At 41.8% G+C, this 16,992-nt stretch overlaps 1 protein-coding gene across 5 annotated transcripts in view; it reads left to right on the forward strand.

The window, feature by feature from the left end:
• The first annotated feature begins 145 nt into the window (after positions 1 to 145).
• The window catches only part of KIAA0319L (KIAA0319 like), a 32,888-nt gene continuing 16,041 nt past the window's right edge, over positions 146 to 16,992 (forward strand). For all 5 annotated transcript variants that reach the window (XR_003256674.1, XR_003256675.1, XM_026085929.1 and 2 more), the window contains exons 1-6: positions 146 to 307; positions 5,462 to 6,171; positions 11,481 to 11,772; positions 13,918 to 14,019; positions 14,898 to 14,995; positions 16,133 to 16,220. Coding sequence is in view for 3 of the 5 variants with exons in the window: in XM_026085929.1 (XP_025941714.1) it covers positions 166 to 307; positions 5,462 to 6,171; positions 11,481 to 11,772; positions 13,918 to 14,019; positions 14,898 to 14,995; positions 16,133 to 16,220 (1,432 nt within the window). In the remaining 2 variants the exon portion in view is untranslated. The remainder of the gene's footprint in view (positions 308 to 5,461; positions 6,172 to 11,480; positions 11,773 to 13,917; positions 14,020 to 14,897; positions 14,996 to 16,132; positions 16,221 to 16,992) is intronic.

Consider the following 16,992-nt stretch of genomic DNA (forward strand, 5'->3'; position numbering starts at 1 on the left):
CAGTTGGACTAAGTCACAACAGATAAGATTAGGCAGTCCCTTTCCTCCACAAATGTTCCGTGCTCATCACTTTGTTGACTGGTCCTTGCAAAAACATATCAATTGCTGATAGATGTTTTCTCTTTCTTATATGTTTCTAGAGCCCTGTTGCTGCCCACGAAGGCCATGGAGAAAAGGTTGGAAGTCAAATTCAGCATTGGCGCTCGATTTTTATCACAATACTGCCTGGGACAACCTGCAAGGCAGCTGAGAAGTCTGCACCTGTTCTACTTGTGTGCTTGCCTGTGTGCCTTGTGCTCCTCAACAGGTGTTTTTTATGTTCTCTCTGGGACTGTATCTGTATTTTTATTTATATTTATCCCTCTCACTTAAAGTGATACTCTGGGAAAATAATTTCATCTAAGGAATACTTGAAGCTGTTTGGAAAGCCAAGAGCATTTTTCAGCACTCTAATGTTTAAGACTTCCCCCCCCCAAACACAGTGTGTCAATAATCTGAATTTACCTACAGAGAATTGTTGTGCTTGGTATTATTTCCTGTTCAAACTTGAGCAACCAGCCTCCTGCCTGAGTAAATAACCAAATTGGTGGCTTGTATGGAAGTGTTCATGTGATGGATTGTTTTGTTTTGTATTGAAAAGGTTCAGAGTGAGACTTTTCAGAGAGAAGTGTTAAGCTCCTGTGAGTGTTTTTGAGGCCAAATATTTACCAGGGAGATGATGTATTTTTCCCACGTGTGCACCTAGCACTTACCAAATGTTAGTGAAGATAAGAAAGTTTGTTCTGTGCGTTTTGGTTTTGTTCAAATTGTGGTGAATTACAGGCTTGAGAGAGTGGTGACTTCAGTATATGTTAACCTGTGTGACAGCTGCCAACTGCTTTGTCTTTGCTGGAAGATTGCTACATCTTAATGTTAGCATGATATGAAAAGCAGATTTCTTTTTTCTTTTCTGTCCTTAGGTGGGTGCGTTATGCAGGCTGCCACAGAGTCCCTGTTGTTTCACTGGGCTTTCCTGGATACTTACCAAGTGATAGATTTGATTAAGCTCGTGAGCTGTGTGACCTTAATCTGCTGATTTAGAACCCGGAAAGATGCATTTATATTCCTGTTCTTAGCAAAGTGTGCTCAGTACTTAGTGTTTCAATGGTGTATCTGATGGATTGCATGTTTCCTTGTGGACTGGACTTCTTGCTTAGTCTTTCCTGTCTTTAGTAATATTTCAGAAGCCTAGGGCGAGAGTGGTGGATCATACGTTGTGCTAGCAGGGTGTTCCGTACACTACTGCAGTATTTGAGGGCTTATATACTTGGGAGACTTAGAACTGTGAAGGCTGATGTGTGTATGGAAACAAATRTAATTATTTGTGACATAGCTCTGCTTATGTGGACACTTTTTCCACATTGAGGTCCCTGTTCTTTTGGTTTTGTTTGAGTTACTTAGCCAGCAGAGTTTGTTAAACTGAAGAGGAGTCATGATTGTGTAGGAATTGGTGTGATTGTGCAGAAYTACGTAAGAGGAACTATATTGACATAATTGGTTACATATGACAGATTAAAAAGGGTCTATAAAGTCAAGCCTTTAATCATTAATCTGATATCAATAGGCATTAACTGCCAAAATAAGTTTGTGAACCTGAGCTTATTATTAGAAACTGTTCTTAACCTTTTAATTCCCTTGCTGCTCAGCAAAGCTGAGCTGCCTCTCAGAAACAGGAACTCTGTGCCAGTTGAGAAGGGCAGCATTTTGTCTATTGAATACTAGAAATAAATAAGTGTTCAGAAATTACTGAGTACACACAATATGTAATAGTCMTGTGACTTTTACTGTGCTAAGCTGGTTAGGCTACTGGTCTTTAGGAGAAAACTTATCCTCAGGGACACTCCTCCTGAGAGGTTTCTTGTGCTTTCCTCTAAAGGTGCTGGCACTAATGCTGTCAGCAAGCAGATTTACCGGTCTGCTAGTCTGACCAGTCTGGAAGATCCTGTGTACAGCTGCTGTGCACTGTTGCATCTCATCCAGCACCATGAACTAGAAGGGACTGAACAGATTGTTYATGGCTCTGTCTTCTGGTTTTCTGCAAATCTTGCATTATACCAGTAGTGTCYAATTCCTTCTCCTCTGCTATGTAGCTTATTCTAATAGCAGGGAAGGGCCATGGCTCTGACTTGTCATATGCCTGACATTGTGTATAGTAAATAGAGCTGCTGCTCTGTTTTCTGTCCTACCATATGTGATGCCTGTCTGCTCTCCTGGAGAAGGCAGCTAGGAGATGGCTACATTGATGGTTCTAGTGAACCCTTCCCCCCCCCCTTTTTTTAATTAGATCTGGAGCAGTCAGAGTTGGATCTGGACTGAATTAGTAACGCTGGCTGTACTCACAGCTGCCTTTTTTTAGTTTGCTACAGGTACATGTCTACCTAGTGAAGATCTCTCTGGTAGGCTACAAGTRGGAGTTGCTGGCTTCTCATCGGAACAATTCTTTCAGCCCATAGTGTGTTCCTGTAGGACAGAATGAACTGTGAACAGGCCAGGTGAATTTCCCTGGTGGRCCAGAGATGTGGACAGCAGGGTAGCAGATTTCTTTCACATAGGGTTCATTAGAGACAGTGCTTCACCTTTAACAGAAAGTGAATTTTTAGGCTAAATTGACTCAATGGATAAGATCCTCCTGAAATTCACAGCAATATTGTTATCCTTCCATTTATAACTTGTTTCCCAAAGTCCAATCTCTGTGTGTGTGTGCATTCCTTGTACTTCATCCTGGCTCCAGACCCATCAGGTTAGTGCCAGCTGCCTCTCCCTGCCTGTGTGCACAGTGTCATCCCAGGGTGACTGCCAGTCCAAGCACTTCGGAGYGTAACGAGGTCAGTTGTTTGCCCTGGGCGGCCAGGCTGCCGTCTGCTTGCTCTCGAAGGAAGGGCTCTGGGTTGATGAAGYGTGACAAGGATAGTGCTGGTTTTAAAGGTGCTATTGTGAGCTTCTCTTTCTGTTGAACGTGTGCAATGTTTCATTTAGACATTGCATTTGGACTTTTCTTGGGTGAAGAGCTTTTCCCTCCTCACAGCTGTGGGTTCAGACACCCAGTGAGAGCACTGGTCCCCAGTGACGAGGTCACACATCTCAAGTGCGTTCTGTGACAGCTGATGCTGGCGCTCTGTAGCCCTCTGTTTGCAAACTGCTGTTGCTGAGCTGGCTTCACAAATGAGCTATAAATRCTACCTTCACTTCCTTCTTTCTGGTGTCTCAAAAACAAACTCCCCTCATGGGGGTATGAGTTCCCATTTTGAGYTGAAATTTTTGCTGACGTGGCAAGAGATTCTACCCAAAAGGGACATGAATATGACCTTTCATTTTAAACAATCTAATCTGTCCTGGGTCTGAGGAAGTCATTGTGATTGGATTCCTTTATTGATTAGTAGTAGAAAAGCTGAGTTACACGTACTGTGGTGTTTGGGATAACTGAATCACAAAGAAATATGCCCCTTGTCTTCCCCACTCACCTTCTCTGGTCAAACGAGATTATCCAGGAGGTGCTGGGGATGGTGCAAGAGGAAGGGGAAGGACACAGTACCTTTATATCCCCTGCTTCGGGTGTTAGCTGTGATTCAGAGGGTCAGAGTTCCTTGCCCTCTCAACAGGATGRGGTAGGTGTCTCTACAGCAAGAGTTTAAAGTCCTGAAGCTAAATGCTTAAAGCAGCCTAAAAYAGCCAGAGCAGAAGGCACCTACATTCCCCTACACTGCTGTATTCTCAGATAGTTTTGCAGGACTGGTGTCAGGCCTTTCAGGAAGTTTAGCTTGACCACTGCTTGTGAACTCCAGACTTGATCAGAAAAATCTTTCCCCTTTGCACTGATGTCTGTTCAGCGTTTGGCATTTAGAAAACTTCGTGCTACTTAAGCCTGCCCTGGCTCAGCTGGGGTGTCAATCATGTTGTGTGGGGCAGTGGGGACCTTGCATACTTTTATTTCATGAATCATAAAACATCCTGCAGTGCCATCACCAAATTATTTTTAATCAATGGATGATGATCTGGAGTTTTTTGTGGCCTTTCTCCTGTGCTCAACATGTATCTTTAATGTGTTTCTAACTTGGGAATGAAAGAAGTGGGATGGGAATTCTTTGTAGGGGGGAGTGAGAGAGACACAGAACAGTAGCCTCTTCTTCACGCCTGCTTAATTTGTTTAATTTCARCTATAGTGAACATCATTGGGTATAATAAAGAACAAAGTTTCTCTTTTGTGTTGTGTCCAAGAAATCCCTTCCTAACAGGCAGCTGCACAACTCAGTCCAGTGACATAGTTTGTAAAGTAATCTTCCAGTGACCTATTATCCCTTGGATGCTGAACACAGCACAGGGTAACAGTCCCATAGGTCATTAGTCTATTTTTAGGGCATCCTTAATCTGCAGAGCTCTGAATTTTGGAAGCCTTTAATCCATTGATCCATGCAAGCACTCTAATTTTTCATGCTTAAAAAAAAATCCGTATGCAAAGCAGTTGCTTCTTTACCCCTGATGTGAGATATGAAGTAACTTGACTCTTTAATAAAATATTTGACAGATTTCTATTACAGAAAGCACCACAGCAAAGCAGGTGGGGAGGATAGGCCTTGCAGACCACTGTTCTGGAAGATGTAATGACTTCTCCGACTCAAATGAAAGAACTTCAGCTAAAGTAATTGGCMTTGACCTCACTTCAGCATGGGAGAGAATTAAACAAGCCAGGGCCGTTGATTCTGAAGTTCTCCTTCAAGGAAAATATGGGCAGCAGAGCTGAGAGGCAGTGTTATCTAGGAGCTAGAATAAGAATTTGGACTTGGGACTCCCAGGTTCAATTCTGGCTCTTAACTTGCTGGGAACCWTGGCTTCATTGTTCATTCTGTGCATTAGTCTTCTCTAAAAGAGAATTGTTTCACTTTTGACTTCTTTTGTTGTATAGTCTGTAGAAAAATCAACGCTTGAGTGGGATGTTCCAGAAATACAAGTGGCCTTCCTATAAAACATGATTTTRTAGTTGAGCTGTCAAAAGTGATGTGTTCTCTACCTGCTAGAGAAGGTTTGTGTCCTTAGAGGAACTTAAGTATCGAATGAGATGGGCTTGCACGTTGAACTCAAGCTTTGGCTGCAAAAGCATCAGCTAAGATTTCTTTTCATTTTTATGTTTTCAAGAGCTCTACAAGTTTGATGGTTTTAGCCTCATTACTCTCAAATTTGGGTAATGGCCCCATTGATAAGARGAAAAACTGACATGCAGATAGTGGATTGTTGCTTAGTCATATGCAAGTACTAGATAGTATAGCTGGCTATAGATTCGAGGAAGGCCCACAGTTCACTGTTCTCGCTCTCTCCCACATCACTCCTGTGCTCTAAATTCACCTTGACAATAGCAATGAGGATTTATTGTCCACTGCTTTAAAGAATTGAGAATTTTCTTTATTTCTCTTTCTTTTCCCTTTCTCAGATGCAAATTGGAACAGATCTAAATGCCAGCTAGGGAAGATCTTATTTGGTTGCCGTTTGAGATCGTGGGAAGATGGCCATTTACGGCTTCTGGAAGGATTTCATACTGTACAGTCCTGTCAGACTGCTTGCTGCCAGAGCCCTGCCTGTGATGCCTTTTGGTTCTTGGAAAATATGTGCATCCAGGTGAACTGCACTATGCCTGGCATGTGTCAGGCAAACAGGACTGGCTCTTCTGACTCTGTTTTGGTGTTTTTAAAGAAATCAAAAAGCACAGAGCACTTCTTAAAGTATCAAACAGAAGGGGATGCAAAGACCTGGCTTCACAAGTGGTTGGATTGGGGCATCMCTGTCCGAGGCAAAAAAAGACTGCGGAGGTCCTTCCAGAAATGGAACTTGGCACRTGGCAGAGTGGATCTTCTGAAAAGGGATATAGCAGCTGTCCCCAGTGGTGGGACTGCAGCTGGCCGGCCAGCCAGACCTCCAGACAGCAAATCCAGAAGAAGCCGAAGTGAAACAGAGAGGAAGGATCAACAAGTACTTAGGTCTTCAGTGCAGGAYGGGCCTGTTCCTGAAGGCCATCCAAGTCAAAAGAAAGACTCACTTAAAAATGGACAGAATTCAAGAGAGCAGAAAACCACAAGCCCATTCCCTCCTAAAAGCAATAATGTGAATAGATCAAGTGATGCAAATGGCACTGACTTTCTGCAGGTAAGTGCTGGGGCTGAAATGGGACTGGCTTGGATTGCTACCATTCTTCTGCCTGGTCTTGCTTTCTTCTCTCATCTGGATAACTAGCTTTGGGGAGGTGGGGGGAGACTGAAGTCATGATGGTGCCTATCCCTCGTATAATCACACAATGTACTTGCCAGATGAGAAAGAAAGGTGAGATGTGATGTTAATAGAGAGTGCCTGGGAGTTGAAAAGTGTTACCTATAAAGTATCTTTTTAGGTCCACAAAAATAAAATGAGCTGTTTCCTTTTGAGTGTATTGAACTGAGGCAGTTAAGTGCATTATTTTGTAGACTTAGGTGTAGAGTTTCCAATGTATTTTCATGTCAGCTCACTTATTTGAGTTAACACATTAATTTTTTTGTTCTGTTTTCAGAGGGCTTCAGATTCTCAAATCCGCAAAAACTTATGACATTGGTTAAGTGAAACCAATTTAGACTCTACTCTAAAAATGTAAAATGTTAATCTAGTAATTCTAGATATTTGTCTCAACAGAAATTGACACATTTGAATCATTAAATGATGTTTGTGTATTTAAATCTGTGAATACTTTTTTGAAGCTTATCACACAAAGAAGCCCCTGTAGTAGTGATGGTGATATAGGAAGAATCCTGCTTTGTGAAACGATTTCTTAAATATCTTCTGCCATGTTTCTAGGATTTGGCACTGTTGAAGCCTGGTGCTTTTTCCTGTAGTCATGTTCTTGTTCTGGAAACTTAACTGAATTTATTTCTCTCCCTTGTTTGCAACTCTCGGTTGCAGGTAGGGCTGTGACCAATCTGAGCCACCACCCTGCAGAGCAGGATGTGGAGAGCAGCCAAAGGACACCGCTGCGAATTCCAGGGCAGCCTGGGTGCTTGTGAAATGATGCGGAAAAACTTTACGAATGTTTGATATCCCAGAACCCCGCAGCGTTTAGGACTGATTCATGATCTCAGCTTTTTCTCTCCCCTGCAATACTGCAGCATTTCTACCCTGCCTGTTCGTTCTTCCTAAGATTTGAGATTTACGCAGTGACCCCGTTCTCTTAGCTGATATGTGTGCAACATCTGGGGAGGTGGCTTTGCAGACAGTCTTAAATGCCTTCTTTTGCGCTTGGGTAGTAGTTATTGTATCTCCCTGCCTGTTCAGTTTGCAGTGTTGCAGCTTTCTGAGTTGTCATATTACTGTTAGGTGCCTGCCTGATAAACAGATTGCAAATATTACTAAATTAGGTGGATTAGTTGCCTATTGAATATTGTTGAGTTTCCAAGATTTACCATCTTTAGGAAGTGCTCTAGTTTGTTATTAAGGTGAACTGTTGAAAATGTGCTGGAGAAAGATTTTTTTTTTTTTCCTTTTCTGTATTGTTTTTTGCTAGTAAGAGTCTGGCTCTTTTGACAAAATGCAGGTTCATCAAAATAAAAATTTTTTACTAAAATAGATTGACTGTGATGGAATTCCTGGCACTCGCATTTCTGAGATTTAGGATAGAGTTTTTAAGGAGAAGCAGGATAAAAATTAATACTCAACTAGGGTATTGAGTTGAACTTGGTTCTACCCAGCCCTGGGCTAATTCCTTGATTATTGAATCATCCAACTTTCTCTGGCAAAATATAAGACAAGCTATGCAACTGTCCTTGCATTTCAGTTTAATTTGGGCCAAGGATATAACATTCAGGGCTGTGCGCTTGGGACATGGCCAGCCTTTGCAGGAGAGAGATGCTAAAGCAAGGAGTTTTCCAAGTTGGGTTGGTAATGGGCCAAAATAAATAATGTTACACATGTGCTGAAATCAATCGAATTACACTTGGGCTAGATTTGAGTGCACAGAGCATGTTGCTTTAGCAGGTGAATGCAGTACATTTAATACTTGTATTCTTAAAGGAGGTTTGGCAGGTAGGCTGGAAGGTGCGGAGAATACTTGGTCATTACTGCATGCAAAGTAGTTTGTACCTGGGAGCATCAAACATCTCAAGTGGGAGAAGACATATGAGGTCAAACTGGCTCTTAACTCCTCTCTAAAGGGGGGGGAGAGAAATTAATATGCGTATTCTTCCCTTTTGTTGATGAGCATTGAATGGGTGGCAAGGCAGATCTTTTTCCTTTGCTCCTGAAGGCTTGGGCAAAGGTCAAGGGACTGTTTTAGGAAAACATTGCCTTGGAACTCACTGAGTTTTAATTTTCCTCTTGCATTTCTGACAGCTCAATAGTCATGTGCGGTGTCATTTGCTAATGTACAACTGGCATTAATTTGTGGTTTTATAGTATAGATAGTATAGTGCCAGAGATGGATGAAGGAGCGTGTAAGTGAACTGCAGTCCACCCTGCTCATCAGCCCTTACCTAAGCAAGAGAAATGAGTGCTTTTCCATTAAAGTGAGTGACATTTCCCAGGCACCAAAATCTCGGTTCCTGCCCTGTTATAGGAAATATTTGCCAATTTTAAGATACAGCACTGAATTTAATAGCCAATCAAGATAAGTATTGAAGTGCAGCACTGCTGATGAAGATGGTTACTGCAGCACTGCAGCATGTCTGCAGGCAGGCTGTGGAGAAAGCTGCAGTCTTCAAAGTGGAGTTGTTGCAACAGTCAAAAGGGAGCTCACTCCCACATTCAGAACTTCGCAATTTTGGCTACGGTTGGCCCTAGCAAACCTGAGTTTCAGTTCATACTGTCATACATCCTGCTAGTTTGGGGCACTTTTTACCATATGAGGAAACAGGAAARGTCTCTTTCACAGCACTAATTCTGTAATGGTTGGTGGCATTCCCCATATTTGTTGAGTGTCTCAGAAGTCTTCACAGACACTGTACCTAGTGCGAACTACTAAAGACGCAATCTGAGCTGCAAAGAGCCTGCTTTGTATATTCAGACTAGGCTCACTGAATTAATTCCTGTTTAAATAAAATAAGCTTCCTGGACGCAATATTGTTTTTTTTCAGGTAACTTAATGTTCAGCGCAAATTCAGATGCGCATAGTTGCTCTAGTTCCATTTTACAGATGTAGGAACCCTAAGATAGGGAGGCCAGGTCACTTGTCCCAGGCCAAAGGGAGTTAGGGGTAGGATTCAAAAGCATCTGACGCTCACATGTTCACTCAGACCAATATGCCACTTTTCTCTGTCTATTTTGTAAGCTAATAAGATAGGACAGCTGGCAAACTTCTAGTCTCCTTCTTTATCCCGAAGAATGAAGTCTTCTGTTCTTTGCTTTAAAGAATTCTGGGTTCTGGAGTAAAGATAAGAAATGTCTCAGCTTGCAAGCATTAGAGGCATTTTGGCTGTTACATTGCCCCAGGCAAAGCTTATCTAATTTGAGCTCTCTGCAGATGTTTGGCTGTCAATTCGTCCTGAAGACTTTTGGGAGGAGGAGGAGGATCTCTAAACTGTAGAGTTTCTAGACATTAAAAAATGAGTCGGGGAAACATCCAGCTCATTGAGAACATTATTGAGCAAAGTTGAGGTCTCAGTTGTTGCGCCCAGCGGGTAGATGCTCATCTCCTCTGCACCATTTGTGACAGCTGTTCTTGGCACCCCTGTGCCTTGGTTCTTGCTAAGCAAAAAGTGGTTCCCCATAGCTGTGAAAAGTCATGGAGACTTTCTGCTCCTGTGCCTTTTCTAAATAGTCTGTCTCAAGTGTTTGAGCTCCTGCCTGGTGGTTCTGCTCTTGTCCTCTTGGAGTGCTGGTATTTCTAACTTTATCTTATTTGCTTACTTAGCAAAAGGGAGTCAGTAACTCTAGTTGACTAGAGCTGCAGGTTGTGGTGCGTTGCGTGGAACAGCTGGCTGTCCTGAGGCTGCTGCTGAGAGCCGGAGCAGTGTGTCAGATCTTGCCTGCCTCTGTTCCAGATAACCTGTAGTTTCGCTAAAGATAGAGGAAGCCCATCAACAAGTAAGCAAATGTAGAAAAACAGTTTGTGCCCATAATGCTAATAAGTAGTGTGTGTTTTTCTGTCCGTGAAGCTTGAAAGTTCATTAAATATTCAAATGAGTTTAAGTTTTTTGAATTCCGTGATTGAGGGAGAGTTAGCTGAGGCGTGGGGAAAGGACATGATTAGCCCAAGAGTACAAAAAAATTCTTGCAGAGAAGCTTTCAACTCTTTTCTTGCTGCTTTTGGCTTGGCTGGCTGTTCCAGTACGTGCAGGGACAGCTTTATTTTTACTACTGGCCTTTAACTGTTTTCTGAAGCCCAGCCCATTTACTGACAAGATGTCACCCACTGTGGTCTCGAGCATTTTTCCTGTTTCCATTTCCTGGGTTGAATGCCAGTAGCGTTGTATAAAAGCCTGAGAATGTTTCCTCCAATACGAGCTTTTGATCAGCTGCTCTAGCGGGGAGTAGTGCTGGGCAATTCAGCTACAAAACATTTCCTAAGTCAAAGTTGGTAAATTGCTTCATTTTAAGTATTTAGCAGATGTTCCCAAAATAGAGTTAGCTCAACAAAATGTACACGTGTATTTTATGGTGAAAGGTGAATTGTCAGGGTACTGCCCTGCAGGCTGAGAACCTGAATGGGGATAGGTACTGTAAAAGGAATTTTCTGATGAAAAAGGAAATTGTTCTTGTCCACTTTGATTATTTGCAATAAAATGGCTCATCCTGCATGGATGCGCGCAAGCTTTCTGCCCGCAAGGTTAGGTCCCTGCCCCAGCAGCATCTCCTGTGGCACATACTCAGGGAACTGTTTGTGTCACGTCACCTTGCTTTGAAGAATGATTCTGAAATAAATATCATCTTGCTGCAATGATTTGATGATTACAGAAAAATGCCATTGGAATCCTCTTCCTTTGTGCTTGCCAACTACATAGCTTCAGAAAAAGGAATGCACGGCCAGAATAAGTGGCCAAAGTGAACCCTATTTCCTGGTCCCTGTTTTCTGCTTCTGTCTTATTCTACCTCTCCGTTCTTTTAGCTCTATTCACTGCAATTTTGAACCTAGGATTTTCTGCCATGTTTGCCACATCAACAGCAGTGGTACTTCAGATGCAGTACTTCAGGTCTAAGATCTTAACTGGTGTTCTGCTGAACTGGAAATGGCCTATCTGCTCTGGAGTAGGAACTCTGGAAGAGTAGGGAGAAAAATTCTAGAAGAGAGAAGAGAAAGCAGCAAAACATCCCTCTTGTTGGGGAAAAACAAACAAGGGAGTCTTCACCTCCTCTAATCAGAGGAGGTGAAGTCTTAACTTCTGGTGGAGTTTGATATATAGCATAATCCAAAGGAATTTGGGTCCTCTGTGAAATCAATATAGTGAAACAAAGTTGACATTCAGACTTCAGTCAAACTAAGATTACTTTTTCATTTCCAGGTCCTCACAGGAACATCTGCACCAGAACCATCAGCGTTGGCTACGTTCTCCAGTCCTGTAGTTCTGGGCTTGACAGCCGTTGGAAAGACCGAAAAACCTAGGCAGCCAGATGATGCTTTTGTCCATCCTCACTCCTCAGATATGTTGCCCACAGTCAGTGCTGTGCAGGGGAGAACCACAATGAAGATGCAGATTGCTACTTCTGTGCCAAGTGGTGTCCCCACAAATGGCAGTGTTCCCACAATCCACACTGACACTGCTGTATCACCAAGTACTACTGCCCCCACCCCAGGTGAGAACATACAGTGCTCCAGCAGCTCTCATTTATTTAGGTTTTGTTGACAAGCTGTTGCAGCATTGAAAAACACTGGATAATTTCAGGAATTATGGTATCTTTTAAAGGGTGTTGAGACAGGTTCTTCAGCACATGTTCCAGTTGGTCCCCATTAACTCATGAAGACCTGGAATGGGATTTTAACATAACAAATCTGCGTGTAACCTTTGGATCTGTTTCTAAGAACAGCTTGAAAGTAACGGTGATATCTTCATTCCAAAAGTGAAAGATGAGATTTGATGCAAGGCATAATCATGTGAAACATTCTTTCAGCAGTTATGACATGCCACTGTCTGTCAAGTTGAGCAGAAATCTTAATGTCTGTTCATAATGGGTTGTAACTGATTTTTCTCCTCCCTGAAATGTCAGTGCACAGTTTAGCTATGGAGAACAGTGTACTTGGCCATTAGCCATGCTTTGCTTTGCAGAAAAATGACATGTTTCTGTTCACAGAGATATTTCTTAAAAGAACAATATGAAAATGTGTGAAACCAAAAATGCGCTTTGGATAGTTCTATGTTAGCCCGCCCAGGCCATTAGCTCACCCTGCAAGGATGTGTGCTTACATGGAATGGTGTGTACTCGTTGTGTAATATCTCAAAATTCAGTTAATCCCGTGTGCTGTAGTATCCATGGCTGAATTCTTTTGATTTGAGGGTTCCTTTTCCCTTAGAAGGGAACAAATGGAAAGTGTAAAGGAAATGTTGCCTCCAAAAACTTTTTGGCAGGAAGCTAATTGAGTGCTTATACTAACAAGTTGCTGTTCTCTTTAAAGACTTACCCAGCTAAAGCTGGAAAATATATATTAAATGACTTAAGTGACTTGTGTTGGAAAATTAATGTAGCTAGGGCCTCCTGTTTCGCTAAATAATAGAAAGATGATGTGAAGGGTTGTTTTTCCAAAAGGGGTTTGGGGGTTTTGTCTCTTTTTTTCTACTAGAAGGTCACATTTCCTTTTGCCTTGGAACTCTTTGGGACTGAAAGACTGATGGAGTTATAATATCCCAGGAGACTGGGTAATTAAGAGGAAAAGGAGGGTTTGATGAATTTGTTTTCTTTTAGTTAACTAATTAATTCCAATAGCTAACAAACTGTTGGAAGGAAGGCTAAATGTTTAATAACATTTTCCCTATCTTTTTTAACTTAGACTTTTGGTGCATATATTTGAAATATTATCTTCAATAGGGTCAGACTAGGGAATAGCAAACTTTAATTCTTGTTTTCTAGGCATAATTCCCAGGCCTGAAAATTAAAAAAAATAATAAAATAAAACAAATGGGAAGGGAAGAGGAGGAGGAGGCGGCAAAGAGATGTTCTTAAGAAATGCAGTCAGCTTTCTGGTCATCTTAATGCTAATAACAAGCAGGAAAAAATACCGCAGACCACATTTTTCATGTCTTTACTGAGTAGTCTTTAAAAGCAACCTACCTGTCAATTTATTTGAGAAAGAATTGCAAGAAAAGTCTTAAGAAATACTACTGACTTTTCCAAACTGGAAAAGAAGGGGAGGAAGAGAAAATATAAGTAAAAGGAAAAGCTTTGTATTTTGAGTTCTCATAGCATGAATGTGGTAGCTATGCAGATTTTAAAAAATCTGTTAGCCCTCAAGCAATTTTCTTAAACTAAGAAATATTTTGAATACCTCATATTTGTAAAGACCTAAAATTGCTGTTCAGTAAATAGCAATGTTTGTCTTGCTCTAGCCGTGAGAGTGCATCTGGGTTTTCTCCTGAAAACCTGTCAGGTAAAACCCTTCTCAACCTGCTGGACCTGGTTGAATAGAGGCCCCTGTACAAGGTCAGGGGATCACGTTTCAGCTTTTTACCAAAGGAGCAGGAGCTGCATAGTATCTGTAAAAGAGAGAGACGTGACTGAGTAATTTTGGGCTTGCCCTAAAATTGTAAAACCCCATTAGTGTTTTTGCATTAAAAATGAGTCTGAAACCTGAAACAGGAGCTCTATCAAGTGATGGGATGTTTACAAAATACAGCTATTTGTAGCTGGCTTTTATTCCAAACTCTGAAGCCAAGGCAGTTTTTATGTATGTGTCTAATTTTTTCCTGTTCCTCTTTCAATTCTGTGGKTTTTTTTTTTCCCTCTCAGTTATAAAGGAGCTGGTAGTTTCTGCTGGAGACAGCGTTCAAGTGACCCTGCCAAAGAATGAAGTTCAACTGAATGCGTTTGTGCTTCCTGAACCACCACCTCGTAAGGCTTCACTGGGAGTTCTCCTAAGGGCACGTGATGGTGAAATGACAAATAAACATTAGATACAGCATTAAATAAGGACAGTCTTGAAAACATCTTCCATCAGAGAAAAGTTTCCTGTAGAAACTAGACCTCCTGTACTGTTACCCCTGCGGCCTCTCACAGAAAATAGCAAGAGACAAAAGCCTTGAAAATGTCACAAAATCATTAGATTAGAGTTGGGAGATAGCTTATCCTCAAAGTGCTATGTGAGGAGGCAGTGGATCTTCAGCACCTATTGGTAATATTTGCTTGCAAGGCTTGTGACAGCCTGTCTTAGCAAGTGATTTCTCATCTGCTGGATTAAAGTCTGACTTTGGGGGGGGTTGATGTGCTGAGGAATGTATTTCTATGCGCTCTTCATTTCATCGTGCAAATTGTTTGCGGGTATTTGTGAGGTTCACATTTATAGCTCTGTCTGCAATGGCAGTGAGGGACTTGMCAAGGAGAGGCAAGCATGTTACATGTTGTGCAGCAACACTGGTAAATGGGATGCATTCCTTTTCAAAAACTGGCTTTATGGTGTGCCTGCAGGATTTGTGTGCACAGAAAGACTTCTCTCAACATCCTGGAGCTGTGAGTGTTCCAAAGCTCTCTAATGCCTCAGAGGCTGCAAGAGGGTTTTTGGCTCCAGAGTAAATGTGCTTAGAAGCACAGATTGTCTCTCTTCCTGGGTTTATTCCCAAAAAGCTGCAATATAAACTCCATGCTGTCTTATTTCTCCATAGTGCAGCAGAATGGACCTTGTAAATGTTTAACACCTTTGCTTTTCTTTAGCATGGCAGAAAGGAGAAGGTGATCTCTTAAGAATTAACTTCTAGAACTTTTTTTTTTCTAAGGCACCAGTTATTCCTATGAATGGGAACTCATTACTCATCCAAAAGACTACAGTGGAGAAATGGAAGGGAAGCCCTCCCAGACCCTTAAGTTATCTAAGGTAAAGCTTTTGCTGCTTAGTATCCTGCTGTGTGGAATGCCAAATGGAGAAGATGGGAACCCTGGCAGCCAGGAAAGACTTGTATGTGATTTCAGGATGAATAGGAAACTGCATGATGGGCAGGCAGCCAACATTTGACTGCAAGCCTTGTTCTAAGTCTCTTATAGAGAGAAGATTGATCTGGCATGGGGGAAAGAAGAAATTGATTTCAGGATCTAAAAGCTGCCTACAAGCAGCATGTCAAACCATACACAAATGGCACAATTTAACGAACGGCTGTGAATATTTCTTTTACTGAAACAATGTGGTAGTCAGTTTAGGTCTGAAGCCTCGTACTCCCCACTGAACACAAGAGTTCAGGTATTCCATGACTCTCATTAATGGAATCAGCATAGAAAGCTCCTGACTGCTGCTTTAAGACAAGCTCTAACCCAGTGAAAGGATTGTCGTTTTTTGCATGTGGGGATTCTTAGAATGACTTTAAATAATGCATGATGACACAATTTTGTTTTTATGGGACACTCTCCTGAGCATTTTGAATTCTAATGCGCTCAAAAACATTTACAGGCTTTAATCATGACACCATGCAGAAAAAAGCCCTTCAAAAGGAGCATGCCTGTCTTTTCAGGGTTTCAGTCTTTCGGACACCGTGGTTGTTGTCTAGCATCTAGTCCTTAGCCCTTTCCTTCATCACTCGATGCTAAACCAAGAGGGGGTGACTGCCTGGCTCATGCCATCTAGAAGAAATACTTTTCTTTGTAAAGACACTCAGGAGGAGATTTTCTTCTCTTACATGCAGCCTTTCTCATCTCAAATGCAGTCTGCTAGCACACATTCCACTGGCCAGACAAGCTGAACTAATCTCTATCTCTTCTGTTTGCCTGTTGTTGCTAGAAAATCAAGCTTGACTGACAAGCCTGTGTCACCTGTGGCAGTAAGAAGTATTAGTCTTTGGTTTCTGCGTAGCCATTGTAAACTAAAAGATACCTACTGTCGCTCTGGCTTGGAAGCCATCCTCTGCCTTCTATGTATAGACTGGAACATAACTGCATGTGTTTATGCTCCTAATGTGATACAAGGCCAAAGCTCCTGGCAAGTTTCTACTATTCGAAGTTAAATAATCTTTTGTCTTTTCAGCTTACTGTTGGTCTCTACGAATTCAAAGTCACTGTTGATGGGGAAAATGCACACGGAGAGGGTTATGTGAATGTGACAGTGAATCCAAGTGAGTTCAGAGGAACTGCATCTTTTCTTAACTTCATCTGTCTCTGTTAAACCATGATACCTGTATCATGGTATTTTGCTTATTTGATTGGACCTTGGATTAACATAGTGAGAATTCGTTGTGCTGTGAACTCAGTATACATACAAGTATTTTATTTTTAAGTGTGTTAAGTCATTTGCTAAAATGCGAAACTACTATGAATACACATAGCTATCTCTGCTATACTGAATATAGACCAATCATTCAATAAAGAACAGGAATACTGCTTCAGAAGCGCTTAGCAAATGCCTGGCCTTGGAAAACCACTGCTTCAATACAAACTAGCTGTAACCGGGTAAAAAGCTTATAGCAGCAGGATCAGGAAATGAAGGGAAGCCAGAGCTTTGAAGCTCCTTTCAAGGTTCTTTTCTTCCCTGTCCGGTAAAGAATATCATTCCCAGCCACAGGCAGGTTAAGTCAAATCTAATTCCCTACTGTAAGATGCTTTTAAAGACATGGTTTGCAAATGAGCTGTTGTAAATACCAGGAGCCTGTGTTGACTGTGTCACCAGGTCCCTTTTTAGATAGGCTGTGTAAAGAGGGAAGGTCCCACCACAGGTTCTGCATCTCCTTTTATGCAAAAGAACTTTGTTTTGCACACTTCAGTGAGACTTTTTCCACAACCTTTGTGGCCAAAGAAGTGCTCTTGCACTCTCTAAATTAGCAAGGATGTTCAAGAGCAGTCATTTCTAGAGTATTAGCCTGGTGGCAGTTCACTTCCCTTTTTTTTTTT

The sequence above is a fragment of the Apteryx rowi genome, unplaced genomic scaffold (genome assembly GCF_003343035.1).
Source record: "Apteryx rowi isolate R43461 unplaced genomic scaffold, aptRow1 scaffold_68, whole genome shotgun sequence".
NCBI classification, from domain to species: Eukaryota; Metazoa; Chordata; class Aves; order Apterygiformes; family Apterygidae; genus Apteryx; species Apteryx rowi.